Raw genomic sequence first — 12,705 nt, forward strand, 5'->3', positions numbered from 1 at the left:
GAATAAAATAATTTCTTGAAGAACTTGCTAATTAGATTTCTGGATATCAAGGGTTTTGCTAATTCAGGATACCATCAAGCAAAGATAGACTATAACTATTTGATTGCCATTCAGAAACATACTGATCCAGGGAGAGTGGAGCATCAAACCCATGTCATATCTTGCTAGTTCTCCTGGTAAAAAGCACGAGGCAGACGTAAGATCTAACTAAGTAATAGTTTTCAAAGGAAACCACAGCATTGACTACTGGGTGCAAAGCATTGCAAGAAATTTTGCTGGACGAGACAGAAAAGATGAACAACTTTTTGATCTTCTGCACTAAATGTAAACATCTTCACCTGCAATAAACTACTGCAAACCCACGTTCATAAATGTTATCAATCATATTGCAAACTGTGCACAGGCCAATCTGTGATAATTTCTCACATGGAGAAAACTTAAATTTAGTTTTAATTTATTTATTTATTGCCATACAGCATGGAATAGGCCCTTCAAGTTATGCTGCCCAGCAATCCCCCAATTTAATCCTAGCCTAATCATGGGACAATTTACAATGACCAATTAATCTACCAACCGGTACGCCTCTGGAATATGGGAGGAAATGGCAGCACCCAGATGAAACACGTGGTCATGGGGAAAACATATAAACTTCTTACAGGCAGTGATGGGAATTGAACCCAGGTCATTGATACTATAAAGAATTGTGCTAACTGTGCTGCCTATACCATCTTTCAGTATGTTCATAATATCCTACAGTCATCATTTTAAAAAAAAAATTAGAGTCATCGAGTAACACAGCATTGAAACGGGCCCAACAGGTCTATTATCAACTACAATATCCCCTCTGCTCGTTATATTTGCCCATGTTTGGCCCATAACCTTCCAAGCCTCCTCTCCTCCACGTACTTATCCAAATGACTCTTAAATGTTGCAATTGTACCCAGCTGGACCACTTCCTCTGGCAGCTCATTGCAGGTACTCACGATCCACTGTCACAAGAAGTTGCCTCTCAAGTCATTTTCAAATCTCTCCCCTCGTGTCTTCTATCTATGCAGTCTGATTTTGGACTGCTCAACCTTGGGGAAAAAGATTATGAATGTCCACCTTACCCATGCCCCTCATGATGCTATAAACTGCAACGACGTCACCCCTCATTCTCATATATTTCAAGAAATGAAGGTCCAGTGGAATTCATTGCCACAGACAGTTGTGGAGGGCAAGTCATTGGATATGTTTAAAATGGAGATTGTGTAGATTCTTGATTAGCCAGGGTGTCAAAGGTTTTAGGGAGAAGGTAGGAAAATGAAAGGAATAATAAATCAGCAATGACTGAATGTCTGAATGCCCTAATTGTGGACAACCTCTCCCTCTTACTCAGAGCCTGAGGGCCAGGTCACATCCTAATAAACCTCTTGCGCCTCCTCTCCAGGTTGACAATGCTTTTCCTACAACAGGGTGACCAAAACAGTATACAGCACTTAAGCTGCAGCCTCATCAATGATTTATATGGCTTTTACTCCTAAAATTGATGGCCTGACTGAAATCCAGCAAGCTAAATACTTTCTTTGCCAACCTGTCTACTTGTGCAACCACTTTCAGTGAACTGTGTATTTATATCTCTGGATAGAATAGCCTCTGTTGTATACAGGCAAATGCAACAATCAATTTCCATAACATTACCCAACAAACAACAACTTAAAAGTTAATTCAATTTAGTGATGTTGGTTGAGCAATAGCCGTTCACTACATACTGCTTTGCTCTTCTTCAAACTATGGCACATGATGTATTCCATCTACATCTACAGGCAGGGAGGGTCAGTTTATATTTCTCATCCAAAAAATATTGTTGTTTCTTTCCGCACCCTGGGGTGCACTGGGCAGCAGTCATGCCACTTCTCTAACATCTTAGTCTGTTTTTTTTCTAGGCCGAGTTGCTAACTCAACATTCAACCCAGCACAAATGGAAAGCGTGCAAGAAGCAGGTCAGATTCAAACCCGAGACCACTCGCCTTGAAGTCCAGTGCGGATGCCACTATTCTGCAGGCCAGCATCCAAAATACAGCACCTCTGGAATTTATTTTCTCCGTAAATTCAACAAGTCAACAATAAATTCCCAATGTGACCTAGTGGAACAGGGATCTCAAGTGTAAAAAGTGATAAATGGCACTATAAATGTCAATGTGTTTTGTTGCAGGACTTCCCATATTACCCAATCCTGCTGAGATTCCTGCATTCCCCAGCATTAAAACAGGAGAACTGTATCACAAATTTTACACCAATGTAGGGTTCCAAATGTTAACAACAAAAATGATCTAAAAATTATTAAAGTATTTAGCTATCTTTCAAAGTAATTTAATATTATTAAAATATTATGCCACATTTAAAAGTTATAGATGTTTGTGATTGTCAGAGGTTCAGTTAAACAGGTGTGTTAGCTATAACATGTGGCAAAGTTGGGGACAAAACCTTGCTAGCCATTAAAATCTTCAAGGTTTCTTGAGAAGAATGGCCATCTAAATATATCATTCACAGCCCTACTTATTCTCAGGGTCTTATTGCTGGACAGCTGCAAGCTCGCGGCCAATATTCTAGCCTCTGCAACAGAATAAGGCAAGTTCAAACAGGAATAACTACAGACATTGACTGGGCAGTGAGACCGTGTGTTATCTGCAGTATAGAAAAACAATGGAAAAAAACTGAAAATTGTGCCAAAATTAGTAGAACTCCAGTGAAAGCTAAAAAAAAAGCTAATTTAGAAATATGGAATATTATACTTTTGAAGCTATTGACTTTTAGAAGTCATTCAACTGAAAGCCCCGTTACTTTAAAAAAAAGTACATTTTTTTAGAAGAGAGTACAATCACCAAAACGATAATCTGTCCGAATCACATCGTTTGTAATTATTTGGCTTGGGCTTTTGATTTTTGATTCCACATTATACAAGAGCACTTGAATTTCGTCTTACCATGTTTAAAACACATTCAAAGTAATTACCAAGGTCATAAACGATACTAAACCAATCCAAGTTTTAGAAGACAAGAACTATACTCAACAAGTCCTCGTAATTTTATTTTTCTTATCTTGTGATAGTGCTGATGCAATCAGATATATACATACCAAAATTTGTTGTGAACTCGCTGTCCCTCGCCTTGCCGGACTTCAAGAAGGCCGAAGCAATGATCATTGGTGTAAAGCACAGTTCACAATCATACCTTCTGACGAGAGAACGGAATGCCAACCTAAGGGTTAAATGTGAAGAAGTGGTCTTAAATATCTCATATCAACAACCAAAATGCATCATCATCAAATGCGCACAATAATGCTGGAGGAACTCAGATCAGGCAGCATCCAAGGAAAAGAATAAACAGTCGACGATTCGGGCCGAGACCCTATTCTTTTCCATAGAAGTTGGCTGACTTGCTGGGTTCCTCCAGCATTTTGTGGGTGTTGCTTTGGATTTCCGGTATCTTTCTCGGGTTTTCGTCACAAAAAAAAAGCATCGCCTCATAATTACTAGATCGTTGCTATCACTCACTTTGAGTATCGCACCATGGGAGCACAAATCCTTACAACGTGGCCAGGATGAAACAAATCGACGAGGCATCTTCTTTGCGACGATGAACAATCCCCGTTCATGGATATCCTTCACAACGTCGGCTGAGCAAATCAGAACCGCACAGGGAACGGTGTTATGGAGAAAGCCCCGACGCTAAGATGCCTTCAGGATCGTCTCTTCCACTCGGTGGGTCAGGCAACGCGCGGCTTTACCCTCTGACCTCTGGCCTCCGGTGGGTCATGCCGCGCCTGCACCCGCCCTCTTCGTTCGTGCCGGCCAACGGCAGCGCGAGCCCTCGGCGCCGCGTCACGAGCCCAGCATGCTGAGCGCGAGCCCGGGTGGGGCGTGTTTGCCAACATGGACGGAACCGGAGCCGCTCTGGGGCAAGACTCGGTGAAGGAGCTGCTTTTGGATGGTAAGGGACCGGTGGTCAATCGGGATTGCGCCCGTTTAAAGCCGCTAATGAAAGACAGTTGGGGCAGCGAGAACTGTGATGGAGCAGAATGGTCCTTAGCAAATCTTATTTATCAAGAAGTTCGCCTCATTTTCCATCCGTCATTGGAGAAGAATCAACTTGTGTTTTTGACTACTCATGATTTTATTTCCATTGATCTTGATGCTATGAATTTGAGCTGATTGAGGAAATAAGTGTAAATAAATTGAATTTGGAGTTGCACATACGGTGTGCCATTTCTCTTTGCTGGAGTTGAGATACAGAGACTATCTTTAAATATGAACATCTTAACATCTGTTAGATAACCAGCTCTGGCAATTAGAGAGAAATCCATCCTCAGAGCTGTCACTTGATCTTACAGTTGTAGGGATAGTCTACCCAATGCAGAACTAGGCAACACACACAAAATGCTGGTGGAACGCGGCAGGCCAGGCAGCATCTATAGGAAGAACTACAGTCGACGTTTCGGGCCGAGACCCTTTTTGATCTGAGAGATGCTGGCATCCAGGAACGTGAAACTGTTCACTACTGATCGTAGTGGTTGGTGTGTCTTCCCCTCAACCTCTACTACCTGAAGTCCACAACCAATTCCTTGATCTCACTGGTGGTTTTGGCAAATCTATCACACAGCTGATCTACCTCATTACTCACTGCCATGTGAGGAAGAGGAAAATGGGCTTCCCAAAGGCAGGAGGGAGGGTTCATTCAGAGAAGGATGTGGAAGGGTGTGTGTCAAAGATGTCTTAGATGGGGGAAGGAGAGGGGTGTCCCAGAATCAGGGTAGGGAAAGTTGTTGGTAACTGGGCATTACAGAGGCAGTAAACATGAGTAGAAGCATCTACTGACTGGGAGAAGATAAAAAAGGAAGGTTCTTGGCCCAAAACGTCGACTGTACTTCGTCCTATAGATGCTGCCTGGCCTGCTGCATTTTGAGTGTGTTGCTTGAATCTGCATCTGCAGATTTCCTTGCGTTTGCAAAGCTAGGCAAATCTTTTAGAAAACTAAGGACAACATCAATAATGAAATGAAGCTATGCATAGTAAAATAAACTCACATTTTAAAATTTGATTATTTTAAACTGTTAACTAATCAAATCTGTAAAGCTGGTGGTGTTTCAGTGATTTGTGCCCCTGAAGGAATTTTGTGTTCATCTGCAACAGGGAGATCAAAAGCTGCAGATGTTGGAAATCCACAATATAAACAGGAATTGTGGGAAAGACTCAGCAGGTCAGACAGCATCCGTGAAAAGAAAAAACAAGAGTTAATGTTTCAGATTGAAGATCTTTTGTCAGAATTGGTAGAAACAAGTCAAGTTCGTTTTAATTTGGAAAAGAATTTGGGAAGGGACAGATTGGAGAAAATGAATATGCCCAGTAGGATGAGGTGAAATTTGCTCTGGGGTAAATTATTGCTGAGCAGCTTGTTGATAAATAAGTGAGGGAAGATATAAAGAATACAAAAGACCATGTATAAACTGTGAAATGCAGATGTAGGAAATAACCAGCAAGTCAGAAAAGCAGCCTAGTAAGTGTAAATACAAACAACAAGTGAGCTTTCCTGCATCTGTTGAATATAATGTTGAGTCTAGAAGGCTACATCGTATCCAAACACATGCATTTCAGACAGCAGCAAGCATTTAAGGTGAGAGGGGTAACTTCAAAAATGTCAGGAAAAGTTTTTATAGAGTGGTGGGTACCTGGAAATGAGCTGCTAGGGATGGTGGTGGAAGCAAATACTATAGAGGTACTTAAGAGGTGAATGTGTGGAAAATGTAGTGATCTGGACATGGTTGAAGAGATTGGTTTTGTTAGGTATTTAATTACTAGTTTAATTAGTGCTGGACAACATCATGGGCTCAAGGCCCTGTTTTTTAATTAGGTGGAAAATGAGCTACATGTTGGATCTTGATATGACAAATGCTTCTAAGAGACTGTTGAGAGTGAAGTTAAAAATTAACTATCTCACTGGTGAAGTGGCAGTTTCAGACCAAACTTGAATCAACGAAGGCTGCTCAACAGCAATGGCAGGGCTTGAATACTATCTCTTATAAAGTTAAGTGTCATAGCGACACCAGGGCTTCCTTTTGAGATGAGCTCATTGACTCCTATGCTCTCTTGACTGTCAAAACATGGAGGAACCATCATGAACTCCCACATCCTCTGACAATCCTATAATTTGTCTCCAAAGCAGATTTGTGAGCTGCCTTCTGAAGGGTGAACCCACTAAAAGCATCCGGCCCAGATAGGATACTTAGCCACAAACTGAAGACCTGTGCTTATCAACTGGGTGGCGTGTTCACTGAGATACTTAACTGCTCACTTTGGCAGTCTATGTTACCCACCTGCTTCAAGCAGGCTTCAATTATGCCAGTGCCCAAGAAGTGCGTGGTGACCTGCTTCAGTGAATATTACCCAGTAGTACTTTCGTCAATGGTGATGAAGTGTTTTGAGAGGTTGGTGATGAATCATATCAATTCCTGCCTGAGAAGCAACTTAGACTTGCTCTAATTTGCCTTCTGGAACAACAGGTCCATTGCACATAGCATTTCATTGGCTCTCACTCAACAATGGAACATCTGGTAAGCAAAGATGCATACATTAGGATGCTCTTTATCAACTACAGCTCAGTATTCAATGCCACCACCCCCTCAAAACTAACCAATAAGCTCCAAGATCTTGGCCTCAATACCTCCTTGTGCAATTGGATCCTGGATTTTCTCACTTGACGACCTTAGTCAGTATGGATTGATAACAACAACTCCTCCACAACCTTTGTCAGCACAGGAGCACCACAAGGCTATGTGCTTAATCCCCAATGCTACTGCTTTACATTTATGACTGTGTGCCTAAGCCCATTCAAGTTTGCTGATGACACCACTATTTTAAGCTGAATCAAAAGTGGTATTGGATCAATATATAGGAGGGGGATTGAAAATCTGGCTGAGTGGTGTCATAACAACAACCTCCTACTCAATGTCAGCAAGACCAAGGAGCTGATTATTGATTTCAGGAGAAGGAAACCAAAGGTCCACAAGTCAGCTCTCATCAGAGGTAGAGGGAATTACCAACTTTAAATTCCTCAGTGTTATAATTTCGGAGGACCTGTCCTGTGGCCAGTACGTAAATGCAATTATGAAGAAAACACAGTACCACCTCTACTTCCTTAGAAGTTTGCGAAGATTCAGCATGACATCTAAAACTTAGACAAACTTCTATAGGTGTGTAGTGGAGAGACTATTGACCAGCTGCATCACAGCTTGGTATGGAAACACCAGTGCTCTTGAATGAAAAATCTTACAAGTCCATCATGGGTAAAGTCCTCCCAACCAACCATTAAGCACATCTACATGAAACGCTGTCATAGGAAACAGCATGCATCATCAGGGACCCCCACCAATCAGATCATGCTCAACTTGCTGCTGCCATCAAGAACAAGGTACAAGACCCTCAGGACTCACACCAAAGGGTTCAGGAACAGTTACTAGCCCTCAACCATTAGGCTTTTGAACCAAAGGGGATAACTTCACTTACCCATCATTGAAATGTTCTCTTCATCTCATGTTCTGGATATATGTTGTTAATTATTTATGTTATTATTTTATTTTGTATTTCCAGTTTGTTTTAATTTTAGAAAAGTAATTTTATCTCATGTTCTCAATATAGCTTAGTTATTTATTATTATTTTATCATTTTGTTTTTCTTTTTATATTTGCACAGCCCGTTGTCTTTTGCACATTGGTTGTTTTCCATTTTGTTTGTGGTTTTTCATTGATTCTTTTGTGTTTCTCTGAATTTACTGTGAATGCCTGTGGAAAAAATGAATCTCGAGTGTTAAATATATGTGTACTTTGTTAATAAATTTACTTATAACTTTGAACATATGGGAGAGTCTAGAACTTGATGACATGATCTCAGTATATGGGGGAATTAAATTCTGAAATGAGGAAGAATTTCTTAAAGTGAAATAGAAATTCTTTGTGTCTGATAGTTGTGGATATATTTAATGCTGAGAAACTGGGAATAGGAATCAAGTATTAGATCAGAATTAGAAACAGAATCAGGTTTAATATTACTGGCATATGTCATGAAATTTGTTGTTTTGTGGTAACAGTACATAATATTAAAAAAATTACGATAATATATATCTAAAAAACAAGTAGTTCAAAATAAGAGGGGGAAAATAATGAGGTAGTGTTCATCGATTCATTATCCATTCAGAAATCTGATGGCGGAGAGAAAGAAACTTACTGAAACATTAAGTATACGTCTTCTGTCTCCTGTACCACCACCTTGATGCAAGAGATGGTGGTCCTTAATGATGGATGCTGTTTTTTGAGGCATCGCCTTTTGAAGGTGTCCTGGATGCTGCAGAGGATAGTTCCCATGATGGAACTGATTGAGTTTGCAACTTTTGCAGCTTTTTCAGATCCTGTGCAATGGCCACTCCATTCCAGATGGTGATACAGCCAGTTTGAATGTTGTCCACAGTACATGTAGAAATTTGGTTGTACCAAGTCATCTCAAACTCCTTTCCACTGCTGATCCCTTGATGAGGACTGATGTGTGTGCCTTTCACTGATTTCAAGGTTGTTGTTGCCATAAAATTCTTTCTCGCTCTTGTATGTCTCCTCATCACCATTTCACATGTTGCCAACAGTTGTTGTGTTGTCAGGAAATTTATAGTTGGTGTTCAAGCTGCACCTAGCTACACAATTGTATGTGTAGAGAAGTAGAGCAGTGGGCTAAGCACACATCCTTCAGATGTGCGAATGTTGATTGTCAGCAAGGGAGAGATGTTATTTCCAATATGCACTGATTGTGATATCCCAGTGAGGAAGTCAAGGAATCGAGTTGCAGAAGGAGGTATAGAGGACCTGGTTTTGGAGATTGTTGATTAGAACCGAGGGTATAATTGTGTTGAACGCTGAACTGTAGTCAATAAACAGCAGCCTGACATATGTGTTACTATTATCCAGGTAATCCTAGACCGAATGGAGAGCCAGCGAGATTGCATCTGCTGTAGACATATTGCAGCAGGTTCAGGTCCTTGCTTAGACAGGAGTTGGTTCTAGCCATGACCAACCTCTCAAAGTACTTCATCACAGTAGATGTGAGTGCCTCTGGATGATAGTCATTGAGACAGTTCACCCTGCTCTTCTGAGGCACTGGTATGATAGTTGCCCTTTTGAAATAGATAGGAATCTCTGACAGCATCAGTGAGAGATTGAAAATGTCTTTGAACACTCCCGCCAGTTGGATGGCACAGATTTTCAGTGCCCTACCAGGTAAACAATAAGGGCCTAATGCCTTGGGATGGTTCACCTTCTTTAAAGATGTTCTGATGTTAGCCTCCGAAACAGAGATCACAGGGTCACCAGACCCTGCAGGGATTCACACAAGTGTGGTTTTATTCTCCATTTCAAAGTGTGCAAAAAAAAACATTGAGCTCATTAGGATTGAAGCACCACAGCCATTAATGATGTTAGGTTTTGCTTTGTAGGTCATAATAGCCTACAACCCCTGGCAAAGCTGATGTGCATCCGATTCCATCTCTAACCTCAATTAGAATTATTAAAATAACCTACCCTAGGTTGTACCTGGATTTCTTGTATTGTTTAGGATCACCAGTATGAGTATGTTCTCGAAGGCCCCTGCCCATCCACGCTTGTCTTAATGAAGTTGTTGACAACTGCGGTATATTTACTCAAGTTTGAAGATTAATCCCTGAATACTGTCCAATAATTGCTCCTCTGCCCCTCTTGACCATATCTTCTTGGTCTTAACCACTGGTGCTGCGATCTTTATTCTGTGCCTTATACACTGGGAGAAGGAGTAAAGCCAGGTGATCAGACTTTTCAGTGTGTAGAATGGTACTGTAAGCATTCTTTATGGTGGTGTAACAGTGGTCAAGTGTGTTGGCTCCTCTGGTTCCACTGGTGATATGCTGGTGGTGGTTGTTCAGAGACTTCAAGCTGGTCTGATTTAACACCCCATGATGATAGGAAAGGCATCAGAGCGTGCTGCTTCATGCCTGCTGATTACAGTGCTCAGCTGCTCCAGTGCCTGCTGATGTTGACTTGAGGTGGCATGTACACCGCTACCAGGATGATAGCAGAAAACTCCCTTGGCATATTAAAAAGAACACTCAACTAGTTATAGAACGGAGCTTGGCTGCACCGCATTATTCCCTTAACATTCTCTCACAACGTGTGGAAAACAAGACTAATCTAAATCCTGAACTATTTCACTCAAGGAGTGTGTGGAGTACAATTCATAAAGCTTGTAAAAAGTCACATTTAAATCAGTTATACTCCTCGCTCTGGAATAACCCTGCGATATGCATTGGGAAAAGAATGGTGTACTGGAAGGAATGGAAGATTAAAGATGTAAATACAGTAGGTGATCTCTGTGAGAATGGGATTTTTATGTCGTATGTGGATTTGCAGAGGAAATACAACTTTGTAGATAAAGGGAATTTCCGGAAGTATTTACAAATAAGACATTGCGTTAGTAGCATATTCAAGAATGGTGGCCCACAAAGTAACCCTTTAACTGAATATACTACCACAGGAAGTTCATAAAGCATCAGTGTTTTATGAAATGTTCAAGCACTCTGTGGGTGAACCATGTAACAATCTCAAAGCAGGATTGGGAGGATTGGACAGAAGGATCTTGGAAGCGATATTGAAGATGATGAATGGTCAAATATTTTATCAAATATGGGTAGACATATTAGGGAAGCGAGAGGGAAATTTATTCAGTATAAGATAGTACACAGATGTTATTGGACACCAACTAGAGTCTACAAAATAGGGATTGTTGATAATCATTTATGCTGGAAACGTAAAAATGAAGTGGGCACATATTTTCACATGACTTGGGAGTGTTCCATGGTTCGTCCATTTCGGTGTAAAGTTCTTGATTTGTTGGGGAATTGGTTGGGTCCTACGCTGCCCTTGTGTCCATGACTTTGTCTCCTGGGTGATAGGACAATGATATCTAATGTAAACAATGACAAATTTACTATTTTAAAGGTGGGTCTCATCACAGCTGCAAGAATTATATTGCAAAACTGGAAAAAACCCAGATGTCCCACTGTGAGGGAATGGACTGAGGAAATGGTTAAGATTTCATCATATGAACACTTTGGGAAGAATTAACAGTGAGGGAAAAGTGCAAGATGCATGGGATCAATTTTGGTTGTATGTTAATTTAAACTTAAATTAGAAGTTTTTTTTTCCCGTTTCTTAGTTTTGTATGTTTTCCTGTCATGGGATGGCTGTACTGTTTCTGCTCTATGATATGCTGTACTGCTTTATAAAATAAGAATAAATAATAAAAATTTGAATGACAAAAAAAAGAACACTTGATCACTAGATAAGATAGAGCCGCCAAATCCGTGCACCATGATGAATTAATCATAAAGCATACTCTTCTACCTTTAAAAGAAACCTGTCATGTTTTTGCAGTGAATGCTGACGCCATCGAGTTGCAACACTGCATCAGAAATGACTGGGGACAGCCATGTTTCCATAAAGCAAAGTACACAGCAGCCCCTGATGTGCCTCTGGTACAGCAATCTTGCTCTGAGGTCTTCAGTTTTATCTTGCAGAGACTGTACATGTACCAGAAAGATAGTCAGGAGTGGGGGACAAAGGCCTTTGTGTTTCAGTCGTACTTGCAGTCTAGCTCGGTTTCCATACTTCCATTTTCTTAAGGTGGAACTGAAATCGCAAGCCAAGCATGCAGTCCAATTTTGAGTATTGATAGAGTTTTGTAAATATCTTAAAACAATGCTGTTTACCGAAGTACCTAGAACTGTGAATGGGTTTCAGCTTTAGTGGACCTTAACAGGGATATTTGATGAATCGCATCTGAGCGGCACTCAGAATCGCCACATATTGGTGCCATCTTTATTCAGACAATCATGACTGTCTATTGGATAAGGAACATTGGATTTGCCATGATATTACTGACTTGGAGCAGGCACAAGGGACCAAATAGACTATTCCTCTTACTTTAGATTGTCTTTTTTTTTAAAAAACAAAACTATCTAATTGATTACAGAGTGAATAATTATGTATTTTGTGAAAGTATTATTTTTCCCAGCAAAGAAGGATGTGGTGAAATAGATGAGAGAAGGTGGGTTTGTTCAAATAATATCAGTGTGCTTCTATTTTATTGGCAATGAAAGAAAACAGTGCTTCAACTTTTCATTTTAGATTGCTATGCAGACTTTATGAAAGAAGAATTTGATGTCAAGACGTACACAGCTCAATCAATTCATCAAGCAGTGATTGTTGAACAGTTGGCAAAACTTGCTCAAGGAATCAGTCAACTGGATAAAGAGCTCCATGTGCAGGTACGAGCTTTTGTGTTATTCTCTAGATGTAAGATATGAGAAACAACAAATGTGCTTCTAAGTTATCCTAACATAAAATACTGAAATAGTTGCCTCGACTAGCATTATGTCCAACCTAACATTGATCACTTTTGTAACAGCGATAGCTATTCAGATTTAGTATCGTCAGAATGCTGGTCAAAAGATGCAATGAGCCATTGTCACAGCCAGCCATGCTACTGGAGTACACCGAGCTTCATTATGTATTTATGTCATTTTATAACATGCTTGGATAAAAATTGTGCTTACTGTTGTATCCATTTACTTCAGTTTGGAAGTATGGTAATTGTTCATT

At 40.4% G+C, this 12,705-nt stretch overlaps 2 protein-coding genes across 3 annotated transcripts in view; one reads left to right on the forward strand and one right to left on the reverse strand.

The window, feature by feature from the left end:
• The window catches only part of dus4l (dihydrouridine synthase 4-like (S. cerevisiae)), a 59,773-nt gene extending 55,998 nt beyond the window's left edge, over positions 1-3,775 (reverse strand). For both annotated transcript variants that reach the window (XM_059987490.1, XM_059987488.1), the window contains exons 1-2: positions 3,536-3,775; positions 3,118-3,239 (exon numbers count right to left, since the gene is read on the reverse strand). In XM_059987490.1, coding sequence (XP_059843473.1) covers positions 3,118-3,239; positions 3,536-3,636 — 223 coding nt within the window. In that variant the 5' untranslated portion in view covers positions 3,637-3,775. The remainder of the gene's footprint in view (positions 1-3,117; positions 3,240-3,535) is intronic.
• Positions 3,776-3,848: 73 nt separating this feature from the next.
• The window catches only part of cog5 (component of oligomeric golgi complex 5), a 117,838-nt gene continuing 108,981 nt past the window's right edge, over positions 3,849-12,705 (forward strand). The window contains exons 1-2 of the mRNA XM_059987491.1: positions 3,849-3,971; positions 12,232-12,371. Of these exons, the coding sequence (XP_059843474.1) occupies positions 3,914-3,971; positions 12,232-12,371 (198 nt within the window). The 5' untranslated portion in view covers positions 3,849-3,913. The remainder of the gene's footprint in view (positions 3,972-12,231; positions 12,372-12,705) is intronic.

This window comes from Hypanus sabinus, chromosome 13 (assembly GCF_030144855.1).
Source record: "Hypanus sabinus isolate sHypSab1 chromosome 13, sHypSab1.hap1, whole genome shotgun sequence".
Classification (NCBI taxonomy): domain Eukaryota; kingdom Metazoa; phylum Chordata; class Chondrichthyes; order Myliobatiformes; family Dasyatidae; genus Hypanus; species Hypanus sabinus.